This window comes from Varroa destructor, unplaced genomic scaffold (genome assembly GCF_002443255.2).
Source record: "Varroa destructor unplaced genomic scaffold, Vdes_3.0 BEIS01000005.1, whole genome shotgun sequence".
In the NCBI taxonomy this organism is placed as follows: domain Eukaryota; kingdom Metazoa; phylum Arthropoda; class Arachnida; order Mesostigmata; family Varroidae; genus Varroa; species Varroa destructor.
The window spans coordinates 11,526,044-11,543,711 of NW_019211458.1; the positions used below are offsets into that span (position 1 = coordinate 11,526,044).

Consider the following 17,668-nt stretch of genomic DNA (forward strand, 5'->3'; position numbering starts at 1 on the left):
ATACAATCAGAGCTTTTTTAGTTCGTTCAGTGCCGTGAGAGGAAAAAGATGGTTCATAGATATTGCCAGAGTAATGACTTGTAGGCAGAGGGCCTGTAGCTTAGCCATACCATTTTAACTTGCTCCAAGCGCCTTTATGTAGATGTGGCATTAACGCAGGGTAAACTGGTTTAGGGCACGCCGCCAAGTGAGGTTTAACAAACCCAGATTCACTGTGATTTGTGTAGAAATTCAATAATCTTTGTGTGTGCTAAGGTTGACCTTGGATCATTATGAAGTGTTATTATTGTTTGTAAGATCGGGTTTGACCAAGGTAATGGAAAGGTAGAAATGACATCGACTCTTAATTTACCCACACAAAAATAAAGATAATCTGCGCAGGATCACCACACAGTTCATAATCGGTATCTTTCGCTAAATACGACACTACCTCTGTTGCGTATTATTCGTATGTTTTTATTGAGAAGGAGAACCAAAAAAAGACATAAAATTATGCAGCGAAGATCGACAGGAGCTGTATAAGGCATAGGAAAATTGATTGCCAGGCGCTAGAATTAAATCCGCTACAGATATATCTGGTCATTTTTATAACCACTTTTAAATAAATACGAATAGTACTGGCTATCATTTCTTAATAACGACAGTAGACATACTGCTAAATGTCGCTAAGCTTAATAGTAATTACATATATGTAAGCCAGAATTTTTCAAATCCACTGAGCACCGCTTTCTTATTTGCTGGTATTGAATCAGTGAACATAAGATATAATACTCATACATAGCAGTGACGACGGAAAGAAAAATCACCCCATTGGGCTTGCCCGTGAAATATTTACCACCGACGACTTTGATATCACAGTCACATACTTGAAGGCTGCAGTTTGATCGCATAGAGACATATTTTGTACGTAGTGGGAGTAAGGTTGGACGCTCGCAGGTCTTACGAAGACCGCACAGTTTACCCGCGGATGTGCTCGTAAGCAATGCTCCTTCTGTTTTCTTAGTCCTAGAATATGTGACGATGGCGACAACAACGAGAAAATAATTTTGAACAAGCATAGCCGCTGTCTCTGTTCGTTCGTCGTGCATTACCTGTTTCGCTTGATCCGCAGTTGCGACTGATGCAGACTGTAATATTGCTCATGTGAATCTAAGATGCGTTCTCTGGCATCGACTACTGCAAGCGACCAAGAACGAGGTCCGTCTCTTGTCGTCACAGGTAACAATCTTGGAAAACGCGGTGATTTCCCCGAGGAGCCGGGTGTGCCATTTCCAACAGCAGCGGCCGTCTGTAGTTGTTGCTGCACTCGTCGCGGATTTGGTTGTCTTTACCTCTCGTCGGACCTAGGGGTTTCGTTCCGTCAATTGTATAATTCATTTGATCAGAACTCGTAGAGGGGGCCTGTATCGCGATATTTGTACAGGCCAGCTAGAGCAAGTACAGTTAGACATGCATTCGGCAACTCGGTTTAAGTTACGGTTTGTAATTGGACGCTTTCTTTTCTCGCTATGCTCGACATCGTATAGACAATGATAGATGGGCGATAGAACCAGGCGCGTGGGTCACTGGCCCCTTGCCGAGACAGAGGAATGGACAGCGAAATGATTCACTAAGCGGGGGAGCTAACGTACAGTTCTTCCACCCGGACGTTGTGGGGGTTAATAGAGCAGCATGAGCTTAGTTCAAGTGAAATCAGTTCGTAGGCCAAGTACTCAGCAAAGAAAGGACTGCGAGGTAAGAACAAGTAGACGGGAGAACGAGAGAAAAATAGAGGAAGATATGGCGGATTGACGTGGTGTACGCACTATGCCGGTAAATTACCCAATAAACGGGCTAACTATCAGTGAATATTTATATGAATACCAACTATTCACGTTAACTAGCTGCAGACGGCAATGCTGGCGCTAATATAGAATTACGTTAGCGGGTTGTAATGAGTCATCATTACTGTCTCGATGTGGCGGAAAGAATAAATAGCAAACTGCATGCAATACTCGGCGTCGGCAATGCGGGCATAGGAGATGGCAGTGAGGAATACGATGGCCAGAAGCCTAGAACAAGGAGCATTCTTGCAATTTTAATCTGATAAGGAAATACGGGGAACTGAGGGAATTCCCCGTCGCAACACAGTGAGTAACGTGTTTGCCGTCTATTATTTAAACACATATGGTGGTCTACTTTCGAATTCGGACATAGACATACGGTTCATTTCGTATTGGGAGCCAGCCGTCTGTTCGATGAAATGCGCCGGACGGGAAACGCAAAACATTTTAGTTTAGGACCAAGAGGGCAATGTTTGCTTTTCTTACATTCTATTTCACAGAGGCCAGACACTTAACAGCTGCAGACAACTATGATGAGTAGAATGCAAACGAGCATCGCACTATGTTACGGTTTTAAATGATACAGGCAGCAGAGTTTGATTGGCTATTGGCAAATAGACTTTTTCGAAATAATTTTGCAGGTAAAGGCTTTTTTAAAGGTAATAAATAAACTTTTGCAGAACAGCATGAGGCGGTAACGCTTAAAATATAACACCTTCCACCACCGTATTTTTAGCGGCCGTTGGCTGTAGAAGCAGTGGCCGCGGTGCAAGCTGGAGCTATTTGCATATAAAAATTCATGCACATTTTACAGTCTAATAAGTGAAGATCAAATCGAAGAGCGAACCTGACGGGTACACTGTGCGCGGCTTTTTATCGTCACGCTCGAATTGTTGGTAGCGTTGTTGGACATGCAACCCAGACAACATGTAGGAACTGTGATCGCAAATTTAAACCATATTCTTGAAGACACTATCTTGCAGTATCTTCCTGCAGCTGGGCATACAAGTGCAACACCAATTGCGATGCTTTACAGTGTCGCTCAGGATCTATTTATCGTAGATGGAACAACTGATTCGAGTTCAACGTCGTGTCATTCTCGCGCTCCAGCATCCAGATGCTGAATATTAAACCGGCACTATTATTATGACCTTACTTTAGGCTAGCAGCGCGCTAGTGTGGGCAAAACAGACACGCGTCCACCCTGAAACCTTTCAGCATTTCGGAATCCGCTCTGAGGCAATTGCTTTGAAATTCGCAATTATTATTGTTGTTGTTGTTTTTTTCGGAGAACGTTCACTCGCTAACCTCCCGAGCGCCCTCTAGGGGCCTATTGCTGGAATTGCATACGGCCGCTGACTGACTTGCTTGAGCCTTTGATTTATACAAAACGAGAACGTCTTGTCTAGCTCTAACGTTTCGATCGATTCACTACTGGCTCCTGCGCTCGGATCAGCTCACCATTTCTTCGTATCCGACCGATAAGCTATTCCACAGCTGCTATAACAAGCGTATCTATCGATAGATAACCGCATACACACACTAACAGTAGCTGCCGGCGGATATAGCCTATTTGGCCTATCAGCTTGGCGTTCATGCTATTTGTGCAATCTAAAACTGCCAACGCCTTCCTTTTGACAGGCATTCCCTTGACCTCCCCGTGCCGGCGCTCTCTTTCTGTTTCCAGCCCCTGTGTCCTCGCGTACATTTACACAGTTACTGATATGAAGAGCGTGACCGCTTGGGGGGCAATAGCTCCGCATACTACCTAGGCGGGGTTGATCTGGTTGTTCGCTAGTATTATAAAGGACGTTGTTGTATTTCAGTGGCGATGAACTGACGCGGCCCTGTAACCTCGTCATCATATACAAAATCCGATTTCGCCAACATTGCCCAAGGTAGCTTGTCGGTATTACCGCTAAAAATCAAGCACAAGCATTGGCGATCTGTTGAGTCATTGGAACTGCTCACAATCGACCACGAATAGGTGTTTATAGGATGGCATTAACAGCTTCAGTGTTAGCGTTGTTCGCTCCATAACCTGTTTATAAGTACAACGGCGATATTAGTGCAAACGTAAAGTGCTTTGCAAGGACGGGGGACCAGCTTGGACAGACAGTAAAAAACAAGCGTACGATAACGAGTGCATTTAGTGGGCAGAACTAGGGCAAAACTAGCTGCCTTTTTGCCTTTCGGCTCTCTTTAGGCTTCCAAGGGGTAAGTAACGATGCGAACAACAGCTCTTTTGATAGCAACGCTGACACCTACAAAACGTACTAACACAGCTGTGTTCTACGATAGTTGTCATTTTGCATTGAAAAGAACTTCTAGCATTGTGTCTATCGTAAAAACCTTAAAACAGACTAGAGTGTGCCGAAAATTATGGCACTGCTAGCTTGTTTTGAGACTGAGCCGGATGAAGAGAAGAACACTGGTTTGAAAATGTTCCGGGCCCTTGAAGCAGAATTAAAAAGGTTCGCTTGCACCTTATGTACTTCTAGTAGATTGAAGGCAAAGATGTTGGCCTACAAATCTCTCAGCGAGATCTCAAAGCGTAACTTTTGCAGTTATAGTTATGCCGATAATAGTACATTTTATGATGAAACATACGCTTTGATTTCAAAGCAATTTATAACATTCGTTTGATCCGAGTTCGTGCATCTGTCTATCCACTCTGGCTAATGTGAACCAGCGACGATCGGACTCGGCTGGCAGCTGTCGTCTCTTGATTGGCAGCTTCGTTGCCAGATGCATCTCAAACACGCCGTATCGGTATGGCAGGTAGGCTTCACGGAATAGGTCGGCCTAATCGATTTGGCAGCGGGCCAACACACTGCTGATAAATCATTTCCTAGCAGTAACAGCATCGTCTACTTTCAATCCACATATCAATTTACCAGCGCCACGGCCGGTATCGATCCTGCTTCTTTCTGACCATTAGTAAACATCGATTGCCTACTATATCCGTTTATGAAACCGTTTACTGATTTAACCTAAAACGTCTGCTGTTCATGAAAGGAGCCACCGTATAGCGCAACCGTTGTCGTTATGCTGCTGCTGTTACGATTAGGCCATCCGAAGGCCAGGTGCTGATTGCTTCTCCTCTAGGCCATAGTCGTTTGCAGCACGGATTTTAATAACTTATAAGTCAAAATAAGCCTTTCGTATCAGTTATACAAACATAATGAATACATACACGTTCGTACGCTGCAAACTGTGCCTGAAGTTTGCTGCTGCAAGTTGAAGGCTTTGTAAACCAGGCTGTATGCAGCCTATATACGATCAATACAAATGTTATTTATGCCTTTATATGAACTTCGGAGAAAAACGTTAGTGCAGGCACAAACTTGGTGGCCTTCGTCTACGACGAGATGAATACGTTCGGTGTCACGCAGTTTCTGAAAACCGTACATGCACTCTACACGAACTAGTAGTGGCTATTATTTTTCATACGTACGTCGTTACCATTGTTACTTTGCAGAAGATTGTTCTCGGCGGCTCATTACAGTCGTAGTTGATCATCCAGGCTCCACGAACAGCCTATTTCTCCATTCAGCTGTCTATCAAGTGTCGCAACCGGCCTTGCTAGTTACATCACGGCACAAATTTCTTCCTGCGTTTCATTTTGCGGACGAAGCTTTTCTAGAACCTTCACGAATACACCGGCTGGCCTTCTGGGAAGAAACCCGTTGGAAAGCACCTCAGGCCCTCGTGTAACCGCACGACTCACAACGAGTCTTTTATTTCATCGCACTTTTCCTTTCTATCCATGGACGCTTATCCCTAGGGGCCTTTTTTGCTGAATGGGTAATTGGCGTAACCTGTTGGCTATCGATCAAACAAGACAATAAAGGACCTATTCATTCGAGCATAATTTAATGCCATTTTATTCATTCTATATTTGTATTATCTATAGGTCATTTGCTAAACGTGGGCCGTTATGTCTCTCGCAGCTCGTCTAGAGCTTTTATAAGTTTGTTCTCTTATTATTATTGTTATTACTGCGCCACTGCAACATTGCAGCGCTGGTTACGACAACTATTCCTGATTCTGGAAAATAATGTTAAATCTGACTCTTGACTTTTTTAGCTTTATATCAAATAGAGCTAGGCAAAGGACCTTTTTCTAAGCGGTATTCGTCAAGAGTCCCAGGAGAACAGTTTATGATACGATTTGGAACTTCACATGATATACCCCTAAGCTTTTGAGAAAACCATTCTGTGTTGTGACCTTTACAGGGACAATCTTTTTTGCTGAAAGAAATCTTTATATTTGCCTCAACTTTAAGCGTTTGCATAAGCAAAAAAAACGATAGGATTGAAATGTGGCGACCACTGAGGTTATTCGAAGACCCTCAATCCAAACGGGTCAGAGACAAAGGTTCGTGTATCATAGATCCACATGAAATTCTCCTGTGCAATGTGAAGCCGCTCGTGCATGGCCCACGTATTAGGCCATCTACAAATTGCATTTGCTTGAAGACAAGGGAAAAACGGTAACTGTGTGCACCGATCTCTAAAACCAATCTAACCGAACTGAAGCTTGTATAACGACAGTGGCCATGCATGATTCTAGTACAAATAGTTATCTATGGTTATGATCGACTGGCCACTACACCATGGTGCATATACCGAGAAGATGGCTATTTCGTTACCTTTTGAAAAATGGCCGACGAAAAACATCTAGGAATCGTACTTGATTTCGGACCTGAAAGACCTAAAAAGATTGTATTAACATTTAAGATTAGATAAAAAAAAAAAAAGATCTCCACACAGTTCATGACCCATATTAATTTCTATCATGTATGAATATCAATTATTTTCTGAATAAAGTATTTATAATTTAAACCAATCATTGTGTCATCTGTTATATCAAGAAGTGCATACTTAGTAAATTTCTAAAACAAACATTATCTCCTGTCGTCACGAGACTATAAACATTCAACGAAGACTCGTGCATATAGACATTAAACTTCTATATAACATTAGTAATATTATCGCATCCATTACGTGGAGCGAACCTATCTACGATTCCGAGCTCGCAGATGTCTATTTCTATGTACCATCATTTGTTATATACAATCTGTTAGCTACCCTGATACGTGCACAAACACACACGTAAACACGTTTACAATCGCTTTTTTTGCTTTGCGCTTGCGAGGCTGTCATAATCGTTGGGAAGACAGTATTATGTAATAATTCTATCGTATATAATAAGGAATAATAACCCAAATGATAAAGCTAGTCTTAGGCGACGAAGGTACTATCACGTAACAACGGCTGTAGTTATGCGTGAACCCCATTTACGGCATTCGTGTAAATACCATATGAAGCCTATTTCAATGACGGGTCATCGATGAAATTACGTTTGACTGTAAAAAAGCGACCATTATTGACATATTGCCCTGGAAGTCACTAATAATCAATAACAATACTCTGTACACCCCCAATTTCGATCGCTGATGTACGGAAACCTTTTTTTCCTTCCAATACGACTACGTGTAGTCTGTTCTTTTGACATAGTTATCTATGATTTGCAGAGCTATGGTTAAGACGCGGGCGACATTACAAATCCCCAGCAGGGAAAGGACAACATTGCGGATAATGCCTCAAGACGAGGACGGAGACCAAAGATAACGAGATAGCGTAAGGCACTTTAACTTAAAGAGCGTACCGTAAATTTTTCTAGCTTGACATCTGATTATTCATTGCCTAGCGATCATTGCAAATTGAAATGAACTTAGATATTTGCATATAATAATGGATCGGTTACGTGGGTCATTGCAATAAACCAAGAGTTCTGCACGAGATCTGTGTGCGTTGTGAAACCATGTTTCACTACATTTCAATAGATAAATTTGCCAAATTCGTACGAAGAAAGAAATTCTATTAGAATATAATGATTTGACCCATCGTCCACACTGTAACGTATGGTATACTACCAGCAATTGGGAAACAAAGCTGCTTAGTTATATGCCACCGGGTGAGGCGATATATTGCAGAGTGATCTAGAAAGTGTCTTTGCTAAAAATACTAACATAAAAATCTTCGCTGGAGTATACCGTTGTTTCGATTAAGGCAAAATTGCAGCTCGTGGACAGTGGGTTTTTTCTTGCCGTTCAGTAGGATATAATTTCTTACGTTAGATGGTAATAGTATATAGACACTTTATAATCGACCCAAAAACTCTCTGTAAGGTGAAATCCCGTAGACATGGTCTAGCGATCATATAGGTATATCTCTCTTCAACAAACGTAGAAAAGCTCTTTTCGTGACTATAATAACATTAGTCTGAGTCGATTTGACAATGTGCAGCTGTGTAGCAACGATTTCAATCGACGTTTTTAACGTTTGTTGTAGAGCAGGGTGTCGTTCGTCCAAATACCGGTCTGTGATGCTCACAGGTCAATTCCGCTTTTATGGCTTGACAAACGAGATGCATCACCGAAATGAGCTTTTCTGTTTTCGAGGGCTATAAAGCCATCAAAATGGCTTTAATAAACGTGTATTGTGGGGCAAACGACACTTCCGTGAAGGTTAGCTGATTGCATAAAGGTCGCTCGAGCAGCTGTGTCAGGGTACTGGTCACACAGAAGCTCGTAGCGGTTCGTTGCGACGTGATTGCTCACCTGAAGCCCACTGGCAACTGATGTATCCATGAAATGCGTGCATTTGCTTTTAGAACGAATGCGGTGTGAGGTACTTATGACGAATGGAAAAAAAAATAAATAAAATCACGATGCACAGGGTTCGTTTGCATCAGAAAGAGCAAGGGTGATCCAATATCAACAAAAGCAGATGCAGCAACGCGGTGAAATTATGCGCTAAGTAATTCGTAACGAAATGCTGGTGCAAGCACCCCCGTTAAGTAAATATCAACTTTCTGTGTGTGGGTGTTTTTTAACGAGGTTTTAGTAACACCATTTACGTATGATTGAACACCACCATATGTTATTTGGTGCACACTGAATATGGGGTTCAGCTTCAAGGGTTTCACTTCGAAAGTTAATATCAATTAGAATCATAGATATCCGTAGAAATGTTACAAATTATCGTATCAAATTGCCATTTTCAATGGCGAATGAAATACAGTGAACTTGTAAGCGTTCTTGGGGACCTAAGATAAAAGTCGAGTCCTCATCGATGTTTTCATTGTATCAACTATTCTCAGAATGTTTTTTTTTTTCATGAAATGTATTTTAGGGAATAGAGCTTTAAGGTAGAATGCGAGCAGTTTTATCTAATGAACCAGTTATGTTCTATAATATATAGAGAAAATAATATTGCTGACAAACACAAAGACAATATTCATAAGTAAGCTCTAATAGAAATTTACATTCTATTTGTTCCTGTCTTCACTTGGTCAAAGCGCTACCTTTAGTGCTCTTTCCCCCCCCCCCCCCGTTCTTTCAGCTTCCTGTTGTGGTTCCGACCAACCATGTCGTAGTAAATCGCAACACGATTGATTTCGGCCGTGGCATGTCCGGGCCGTATTAATATCCACTATACTTCTCTAACATCAGCGGCAATTCCGAGGCTTCGACGCGCCTCCATGGTACCCTAGAAGTAAACGGCAACATCCGCAGCCAACACAATTAGTACAACAGCAAGCTGACGCTTCCGTCAGTAACGATAGTCACCAGCAGAGGGTGTCTTCTTTTAACCCTGCGATTGGACTTCAAGCGCGAACGAACGCGAATTTTACACGTTTACCGTTGCTTTCACAGCAGAAACAAAACCAGCCATCCGCATTGTCCTTACATCAGGACTTCATTGGCAGTGGTTACTAGCAGCAGTGGTATCAAGCCGTGCATGCTCGGCCAAGGGGCGCAGGATGATGGACGCACAGTACCTGGGGGCGTCCCGGGCCCTCGCAGGCTCTCAGCAGATGCCTCAGAGCCAGGAGATAATGAGCACCAATAATGGCAAAAGCCGTCAGTGCGGGAAGTTCCACAGCCACTCCGCTGTTGGTGAGTAAATATTTTAACTGATAATATCAAATGGGTGGTCGATCTTATAGCTAGACAGCTGAGCCTCGTGCCTGTGCAATGGACTTGATAGTGCACTGAGTTAACTATACATAGTAAGTATGAATCACATGTACTTCCATTTACAGAGCGTGGTTCGCAAGAAACTGTAATACTTCATGAGCACGAGAAATTTTTTTGTTTTATTTTTTAATTTAAGGCAAGCGATAGTTGGTAAGTGTTTATATACTTAGCAATCCATTATTCAAGTAACTCAAGTCGACCACCAACGTAAAGCGATATATAGGCACGTAGCGCAATTTTCATGAAGGGGTTAAGGTTAAACCCTGATGAAAGACTGAAGCATACATCAGTTAAGAGGCTTAAAGGTAGATAGCTCTGCTTGACCTAAAAATTCATGGCCACCCCCATGCCATGTATGTGTACTTGAAAAGCAGTGTTTTTTTAAGAATGAAATGCAAAATTTGCGCCAAAACAGCAACGCTCAAAAATTAATTTCATTATTGCCCAAGTTACCAAAAGCAAGCCTGCGTCATGGCCTCTATCATTTCGTTCGGTGCCGTTCGTCACCTTGGCAAATATTGCCACACAACAAATATGACTAATCGTTATTTTTTATTGATTAACGAAATAGGATCGTCAAAATTTTTGCGCATTTTTTACCCATGCACACGCGTGCACACACGTATACAAAGTGCGGCTAAGAGCAACGAGAACAGCTATATATGCTTGAAAGAGCAAAACTTGAATGCTTATTGTGAACACAGCCATAGGTATGGCACACATTGTGATTATGTTAACTGGTCATTTGCGTAAACTGACTTGGGCATCTTAGAGCCACGTAAAGTTGGCAAGTTACTGAAAGTAGTTTCCGATTTCAGGGATGAAGCTATGCTACGTTGCACGGTCTGAGCCATGTAGTAAGCCAAAAAAAAAGTACTGATCGAGAACAACGATTTTTTGTTTCCGGCAAAGGCCGACCTATTACGGCAGCCTAACATTGCAGACTCTGGTATCGGTGAATGAGGAGTGCACAACTGGTACGAGCAGACGGAAGAGCCTTTGACAAGGACTTTGGCCTGTTCATGAACATTATGTACAGACGAAAACACGGAAGAAATAAAACAATTGAACCTCTGCTGGAAGATCGTCGAACCGTTTTCAAAGATCAGAAAAGAATAAAACATCTCAGAAGGGTTATTTCCAACGATAGTTAGGAGGCTGCACCAAGGATTGTAACAAAGGACCTGAATTTGGTGCAAACGCAGTAACTGTCTTGGGGGAACCATAATACACTCGAAGAAAAGCCTTCTGTGGGTTACTGGCATGACATTAAGACAAGGGCACAATCGTGTAAGCATCACTTCAAAGGAGAACTTAAACCGAAGAAAGCCATAGGATCCAAGCAAAAAGCCAAACCTATTCTCAACCTTTCAAAGAGATAACTGGAGCAAATAGTCTATAAATCGACGCTCAATTATTTGAGACTTGCGTGGGTCGTGAGCGAAAATCCCAATACTTTTTTTAAACCATTATGCAAATAGAGCATAAAGTTTTAGAAAAAGTTATTACGTTACAAAAAAACGGAGCGTAACGATCAACTGACTCCAGCCGATTATTGGCGTAGTTATCAAAGTTGAGTTTCACATATCAATAATGTTCTATCAAGCAATGACCGAACGTGTGTATTTGCATTTTAATTAAAATATTTATCGAGGTCGTAGCCGCCGGAGTTGTTTTCTCAAACACAGACATTTACCCCACTGCTGAAAACTTAATTAACTAAAAAAAAAAAAAAAAAAAAAAAATTGGTACAGAAGCCGCTAGCCAAAAGGTAAGGCGAATATTTTAATGTACGTGAAGGAAGAGTACCGACATGGCCTCATTATCTCCATTTGGCTCTTCGACGAAGCACGAAACTACTAAAAGTTTTACGTATAAGACCATCTGAACACCATTCGGAACTCCTGAATATAACATTATAATATATACAGTTAATATAACATTCAATTTATGCGTTCCTGCAAATTAAACGGTCGCCATAACATGGTTGTCGCAGAGATTTCTGCTAGCTAAGATCAATAGTATTATAGATTCTGATGCATTCTTGGCCTTTGATTCTATTCAAAAGCATCCAATACATTGCTGAGAGACCTCTAGAATTTACAAGTAGTACAGAATGCACGTCTGCGATAATCGTCAACGATACACAGGCTCATGTTTACGCAGGCTCAAGTTCACTGTACGGCAAATATACATTCTACTTACGTCAAAGGACTGCACCGGCGAACGGCGAGAGTCGTCAGAAAGATATCTTGTGATAACTTGTGATTTTTCATCTTCTCACAAACAGTCTTTACGTTGAAATCGAATGTTGACAAGTACAAATAGCATTGTGTTCATAGTATATCATAATGGTAAGTATGGCCGAAAATGAAGTCTCAGTTACACCGTTGATGCTAACAGCGTATTCCTATTCCTGACAGAACAAAAATGACAAAAAAAAAAATAGACATTATAATTTTTCTGACTCTATAGACTAGTATATAGAGACTATTTTTCTTCATTAATACTCTCCTCATCACCATCCTTGTTCTGGCAATTGGGGAAAGTTTAAAACAAATGCCAACATATTTTATGCGCAAACGACCCTCCATGTGGTGCTAGGTCTGTGTACGTCAACGGTCAAATTAGGTAGAAGAAAAACATGGCCAAAGTATGTGTTTCATCAAACGATTACGCTGCCAAAGCAAATACATGTATTTGCGTACGGACTACGATCATCCAGTGTTCAATTGCTAACAAATGAGCTGTTCTCAATAGACCTTAATTTCAAAATAAATGGTTGCGAATAAGCGCAAAACGGCGCATGCGATCCTTCTCTCTTTTCCGTTCGCAGAAATGAAGGTAGCGAGGGAAAGAACTGTGTTTTTATTGCTAAACTTTCTCCTGGCGATCATGATGCTGGCCACAGTCGTAGCATACATACGGTTTTAAGCTAGTTAGTGATGTCGAGTATGAAGAGGTTCTGGCGCAGGCCTGCGGATTCCACTTCAGGCTCACCGCCTATTCAAATTAGCCAGGCTAGACCAGACTAAGGGGCCCTTGGGCGGTCTGCCACAGGCTGTTTGACGATGGTGGTGTGCAGTAAATTAGTTCTATGTCCGTCGAAAGCGCACTATCCACAGGGTTGAAACTAACTGGGGATGAGGGTGAGGGGCAGAAGAACAAGACGTTTACGTAGAGCGACAGCCAGTGTCTATACGACAAAGTGCTATAGCGGTTACTGTAGAGCTACTAGCGATACTAGCACGCTGCAGGAAACATGCAGTTCTACTAGCCTGAATTTGCTCGCTCTCTGTCTAGTTATATTAGCCAAGTACAGCGCTGAAAGACGAATATAGGAGTGACACACGCGCGGTCCATCCGATGAACATAAAAAGATAGAATCGAGTATATACTTCGGGACGTGGGAGGCCGAGTGGGGCAAAGCTACTCATCCGGGCCTACTAAGTCCAGGCACACTGGTCGTGGAAGCTGTTTTGGGGTGTGTGCTTCAAAGAAGGGTTAAAAAGACCCCTGCGACTTGCCGTTTGCTGAAGTGTTGTCGCGCCAGTGCGCTCAGCCGAGCAGAACGCAGCGCCGCAAATTTCCATTCAATGTCATTCTATATGTAGTTTCTATTGTTTTAAATTCTGCTACGGGATTTACGATGATTAATGAGACTATTGTCATAATAGATTCGTCTCGTTGTTGGCGCGTATAACAGATATGCGGGAGGGTCGGATAAGTCGACTTCACTCGTGGTTATGGCTATCTCGGGCTATTACAGCTCTTAAGTGGGGTTAGGAAAGCTTTGAAAGGAGGGCACCGCTAAATTCGTTAAAGACGCGAACACGAGGCAGCTATTGCTTGGTTGTCGGATTAGGCGTTTTTGTTGTTCTTAAGAAAGCAACGTTACCTGCAATGGACAAGGAATATAATTCCCTTACATATAGATCAGAGACGAGGCAACGTTAAATACAGTTACTACACGGACGTTTGTACGCCCTAGGTTGATTATTTCTGAATTCTGCAAATCGGACTGCTTTACATTCGATTGTGCATATTTTCATTTTGTTGAACCATTCCATTGGACTTGCTTTAAACGTTTACGTTATTCAAAACAATTGGATATCGTTTTTTTTTATTGATAAAGCCACGAAGCTCTTTCGGGCTTCATTGCTCGACGTTGCTTCTACCAGTGGCAACCTCAGGAGTATCCTTAGCCGTCAATTAATCATTGTCCAACACTTCAATGTGCGTTACAAGTTCCTATTTTATAGCTTGATCATCACCCCAAACCAAAACTCTGTGCATTCATGAGGTCTAACTGGAGTCGGTATGGTAATTTTGGCCGCCTCAAAGTATGTACGGCCAAGTGGTGAACCCGGGTAAAGTGATGCGTTTCTAAAAGACAATCAGAGAGAACCACGATTTCTGTCAGGATTGGACATAGCCCTTTCCATCAAGAACGTCGACGGGTACGTCGCAGTTCGCGTATTTGTAGAAGACTACTTTAGAGCAGGTAGCCAATAGAACAGTTGAGAAGTGCCCACCAGGTTAGCATCGAATGTTTTATTCAGGTGTACGTCACAAAAATAATCAAATACTTTCATAAGGTCAGGTATGGACGCTAGTCAATGCCCGTGCCAGATCATGTTTGCTGCCCGCAGTCATTGTCACAGTTTCCTGTCTAAATATTTTTGTTGTTTAACAGCATATCCCGTGCTGGCCGTGTCTAAGAGTGCTGGGAACTTATGTCATTTATTCTTTATGTCATATATTTTTCTATTCAATGTAGACCTACAGAGGTGTTTAGTGGTAAATTCTACGGAGCTTTAATGAGACGCAGAACTTTGGCCTTTAGTCGAAGCCGTCTCATCTATGAATAGCTCATCGGGAGAGGCTGACAGCCCAGATGTGGCTATGGGATAACCCGCCGTAAGAAATAGACAATAATTTAGTGAAATGTCACTCTTCGTAACAAATGTAGAGACACCCTGCGACCCTAAGGGATTTTAATCACTGAGTGAATTCGAATTCATAAGCTCACGATTTCTGGACTTCGGAGATATGATAACTTTTTTTCTTTATGGAATCACTGTACAGGCGTGTATCTAGATCATATCAAAACACAGGGCGGTCGAGAAAATTGGTAGACATTTTCGCAAACTGTTGGTTGTAACGAGCATGCGGTCACCTGCTATTCTTGACACTAATCCTTTTGTGCTAGACGCCGCTCATCAAAACAATAAATTTGTACGAATTAACAAACTCCTAGTAATAAGATGAAAGAAGTATGGCATGACTTGTCATCACATGGTTTCCGAAAGACTTGAGAAAGATCTTCTTAGATCGGTATTGAAGACTCAACAAACGTGTATGCACTGAAAGTGTCAAAAATCCATCAAGGAGGCGGGGGCGGAATCAAGATCTATTTGACTCTCTTTTTAAAATGAAAGTACCTGTCGATTTTATATAATTCGTGTAAGCCTTTTTCGTGCCTTTTCACAGTATATAAGCGTTCTGCTCTTGAATCTTTGAGGCCTATAGCCTACCATCAACTTGAAATATGAATCTGTTAAATTATTTTATTTCTAACACGTTTGAGCGACACACCTCTTGAATCTCTCGGAGCTTTAGGGTCGGTATCGCTGTTAGGCATTCCATTAGACGCTTGGCTGGCTCCAGCACAAAATAAAGTGTATCTATGCCTGTATTCAAAGCTAGACCGCAACGTGTCACTAAAACTCGTAGGAAAAGATGTTACTCAGCAAGCTATGGCAAGAACACCTGAAACCATTATAATAAGCCTGAATATGCCTGACGCCTATATTAAAGAAGTACTGGTAAACTTAGTAACGTTTGCAAACGACTTTTGGACTCTTCGGGCGCCGAATGGAAACCGTGATCAAAATGAATGAAGCGGCCATTTAATTGTCTGCTTCCATCTAGATCTAGCTTATTAATTAAATGTACATAAATAAGCTTCATTTTCCATCGTGAGCCTTCTGTAGGATACGCTGCAAAAAATAGAGACAGTTAATCGATTAACCTGCTTCTAGACCGCTATCTAATGTCCTGTTCAAATTTCCTAAATTGAAGCCTTTTTAGTTGTTAAGTTATTGACTTTCTCCGGCAGCAGGGAATAACGCAATTTCGTATAATTCTACTTCAATGCTAAGTTATGGATGATAGACTTCATTATTCCGTTCTAAGGTTGTGTTCGCTCTGCTTGAGATGGAAAAGCTCATCTGGTGAAAACAATGAACTTTCCCTTCTATCCAGTGCCGTTTATATCTGACGTGATCTTTTGGTGCATGACAAAACCCTTTAAGTTTTGTGGTCTGCATTTGATGCTTAAATGAATAATAACATTTATGCTGTAGGTTTTTAAATTTGAACAATGAAAAAGCAAGAAAACTTTTTTGGCTCACTCATATGTAACGCGTGCACCTTACGTCATCGGAACGTTCGTTACCTTATCAAGGCACGAAGCTACGTACATTGGTAACTTTTACCGTGCGCTTAAACTCGACCCGTGTACCGATACTAGCTGGTGAAGCTTTTTTTAGGGCAGATGCTAATACGTCTCTGTTCTGACTCTTTAAATAACTGAAACGGGATCGTTGTACTCAGAATACAATTTCAAAAAGCATCGGCTAGCCTGTTCTTGACCTACGGCGTAAGACGATATTCGTACCGTAAACGAACCTCGTAGGCCTATCGACGTGTTTTATTTGACACGCAGACAGCTATCGGTCATTTTCAGCAACCTATGACAAGTTCCTTTTGTATGAATCGACGGTTATGAAGCAGATCGTGTCGAGTTATCACGGAGCGCCTTTGTGGGCAGGAAGAGACGACTATTCAATAGCCTTGTTCTAGTATGCTCGTATATGGCTGCATGGTTAAATATGTACGGAAAATGTTTCAAGACACCGAATGACAGACTAGTCTGGGATTTGTCCACGGTTATCGACTAGCCGGACCTTATTTCATGTATGACGTAATGGGTAGTCGGCGGCGACCTAAAGGCCCATGGGTTAAACTATAGTTCACTATGCTAGTTGGTTAAATTAGTTCACTGTTAAATTATATCCATAAAAAAGAAACAACTTTTTCACATATAGGTTTTCTTATGGATAGTTGCAAAACAAACAGTTACAGCCGGCTTTTTCTTTGGCGTCTAGTAAGGCGCCAAAGGAGGCCAGAGCTTGCAGGACAGGTTACTCCGTAGCTCGGTCCAGTTGATCTTCAAGCTTAAATCACTTCTTTTTTCTTTTTGCATTTGCATGAAATGTTCTTGCTAATTTAGATGCTTTTAGAGAATTTTTTTTAGTTTCTGGTCAGGCCCTCGAATCATCCAGCTAAAGGATCTTCAGTATGTGCCGCCTGAATGAACTGGAGCCCAAAAGTGCGATAAGTACTTTTGAAAACTGATTCAATGGATAAAACCTGATAACAGGAAGGGAAAACACTTGCTTTTAATTTTTGTCTCTTCACAAGTGGTTTAGCTTTCCAGTCAACTTGTCAGCTTTAATAAGTGTTTGAATGCACTTTCCACTGAACTAGCTCGTATCGGAAGTTCGGCCGCTTCTACAATAGAGTGACCTGTCTGCTGCACGTATACTGAGCCGTGTTCTTGTATCCCCGTAGTAGCGGTCGGACCATGAAGGCAGCGTTCAGCTGTCAAACGAAATGTAAAGACTTAAAGCTAAGTATCTCTAAGAGGCAAAGTTTACCCTTTATCCATTTGACAAACAAGTTGTGTACAGGTGTTTAAAGGAACACTCGTAGAATTAATATCATTTCC

General features: G+C 41.8%; 1 protein-coding gene across 3 annotated transcripts in view; it reads left to right on the forward strand.

The window, feature by feature from the left end:
- Epac (Exchange protein directly activated by cAMP) overlaps positions 1–17,668 on the forward strand; it is a 207,958-nt gene that overhangs the window by 52,177 nt on the left and 138,113 nt on the right. Inside the window, exons 2-3 of one of the 3 annotated variants that reach the window (XM_086991408.1) lie at positions 7,363–7,468; positions 9,192–9,792. The exons of the other annotated variants lie outside the window; for them this stretch is intronic. Coding sequence (XP_086847534.1) covers positions 9,657–9,792 — 136 coding nt within the window. The 5' untranslated portion in view covers positions 7,363–7,468; positions 9,192–9,656. The remainder of the gene's footprint in view (positions 1–7,362; positions 7,469–9,191; positions 9,793–17,668) is intronic. 3 annotated transcript variants of the gene reach the window in all.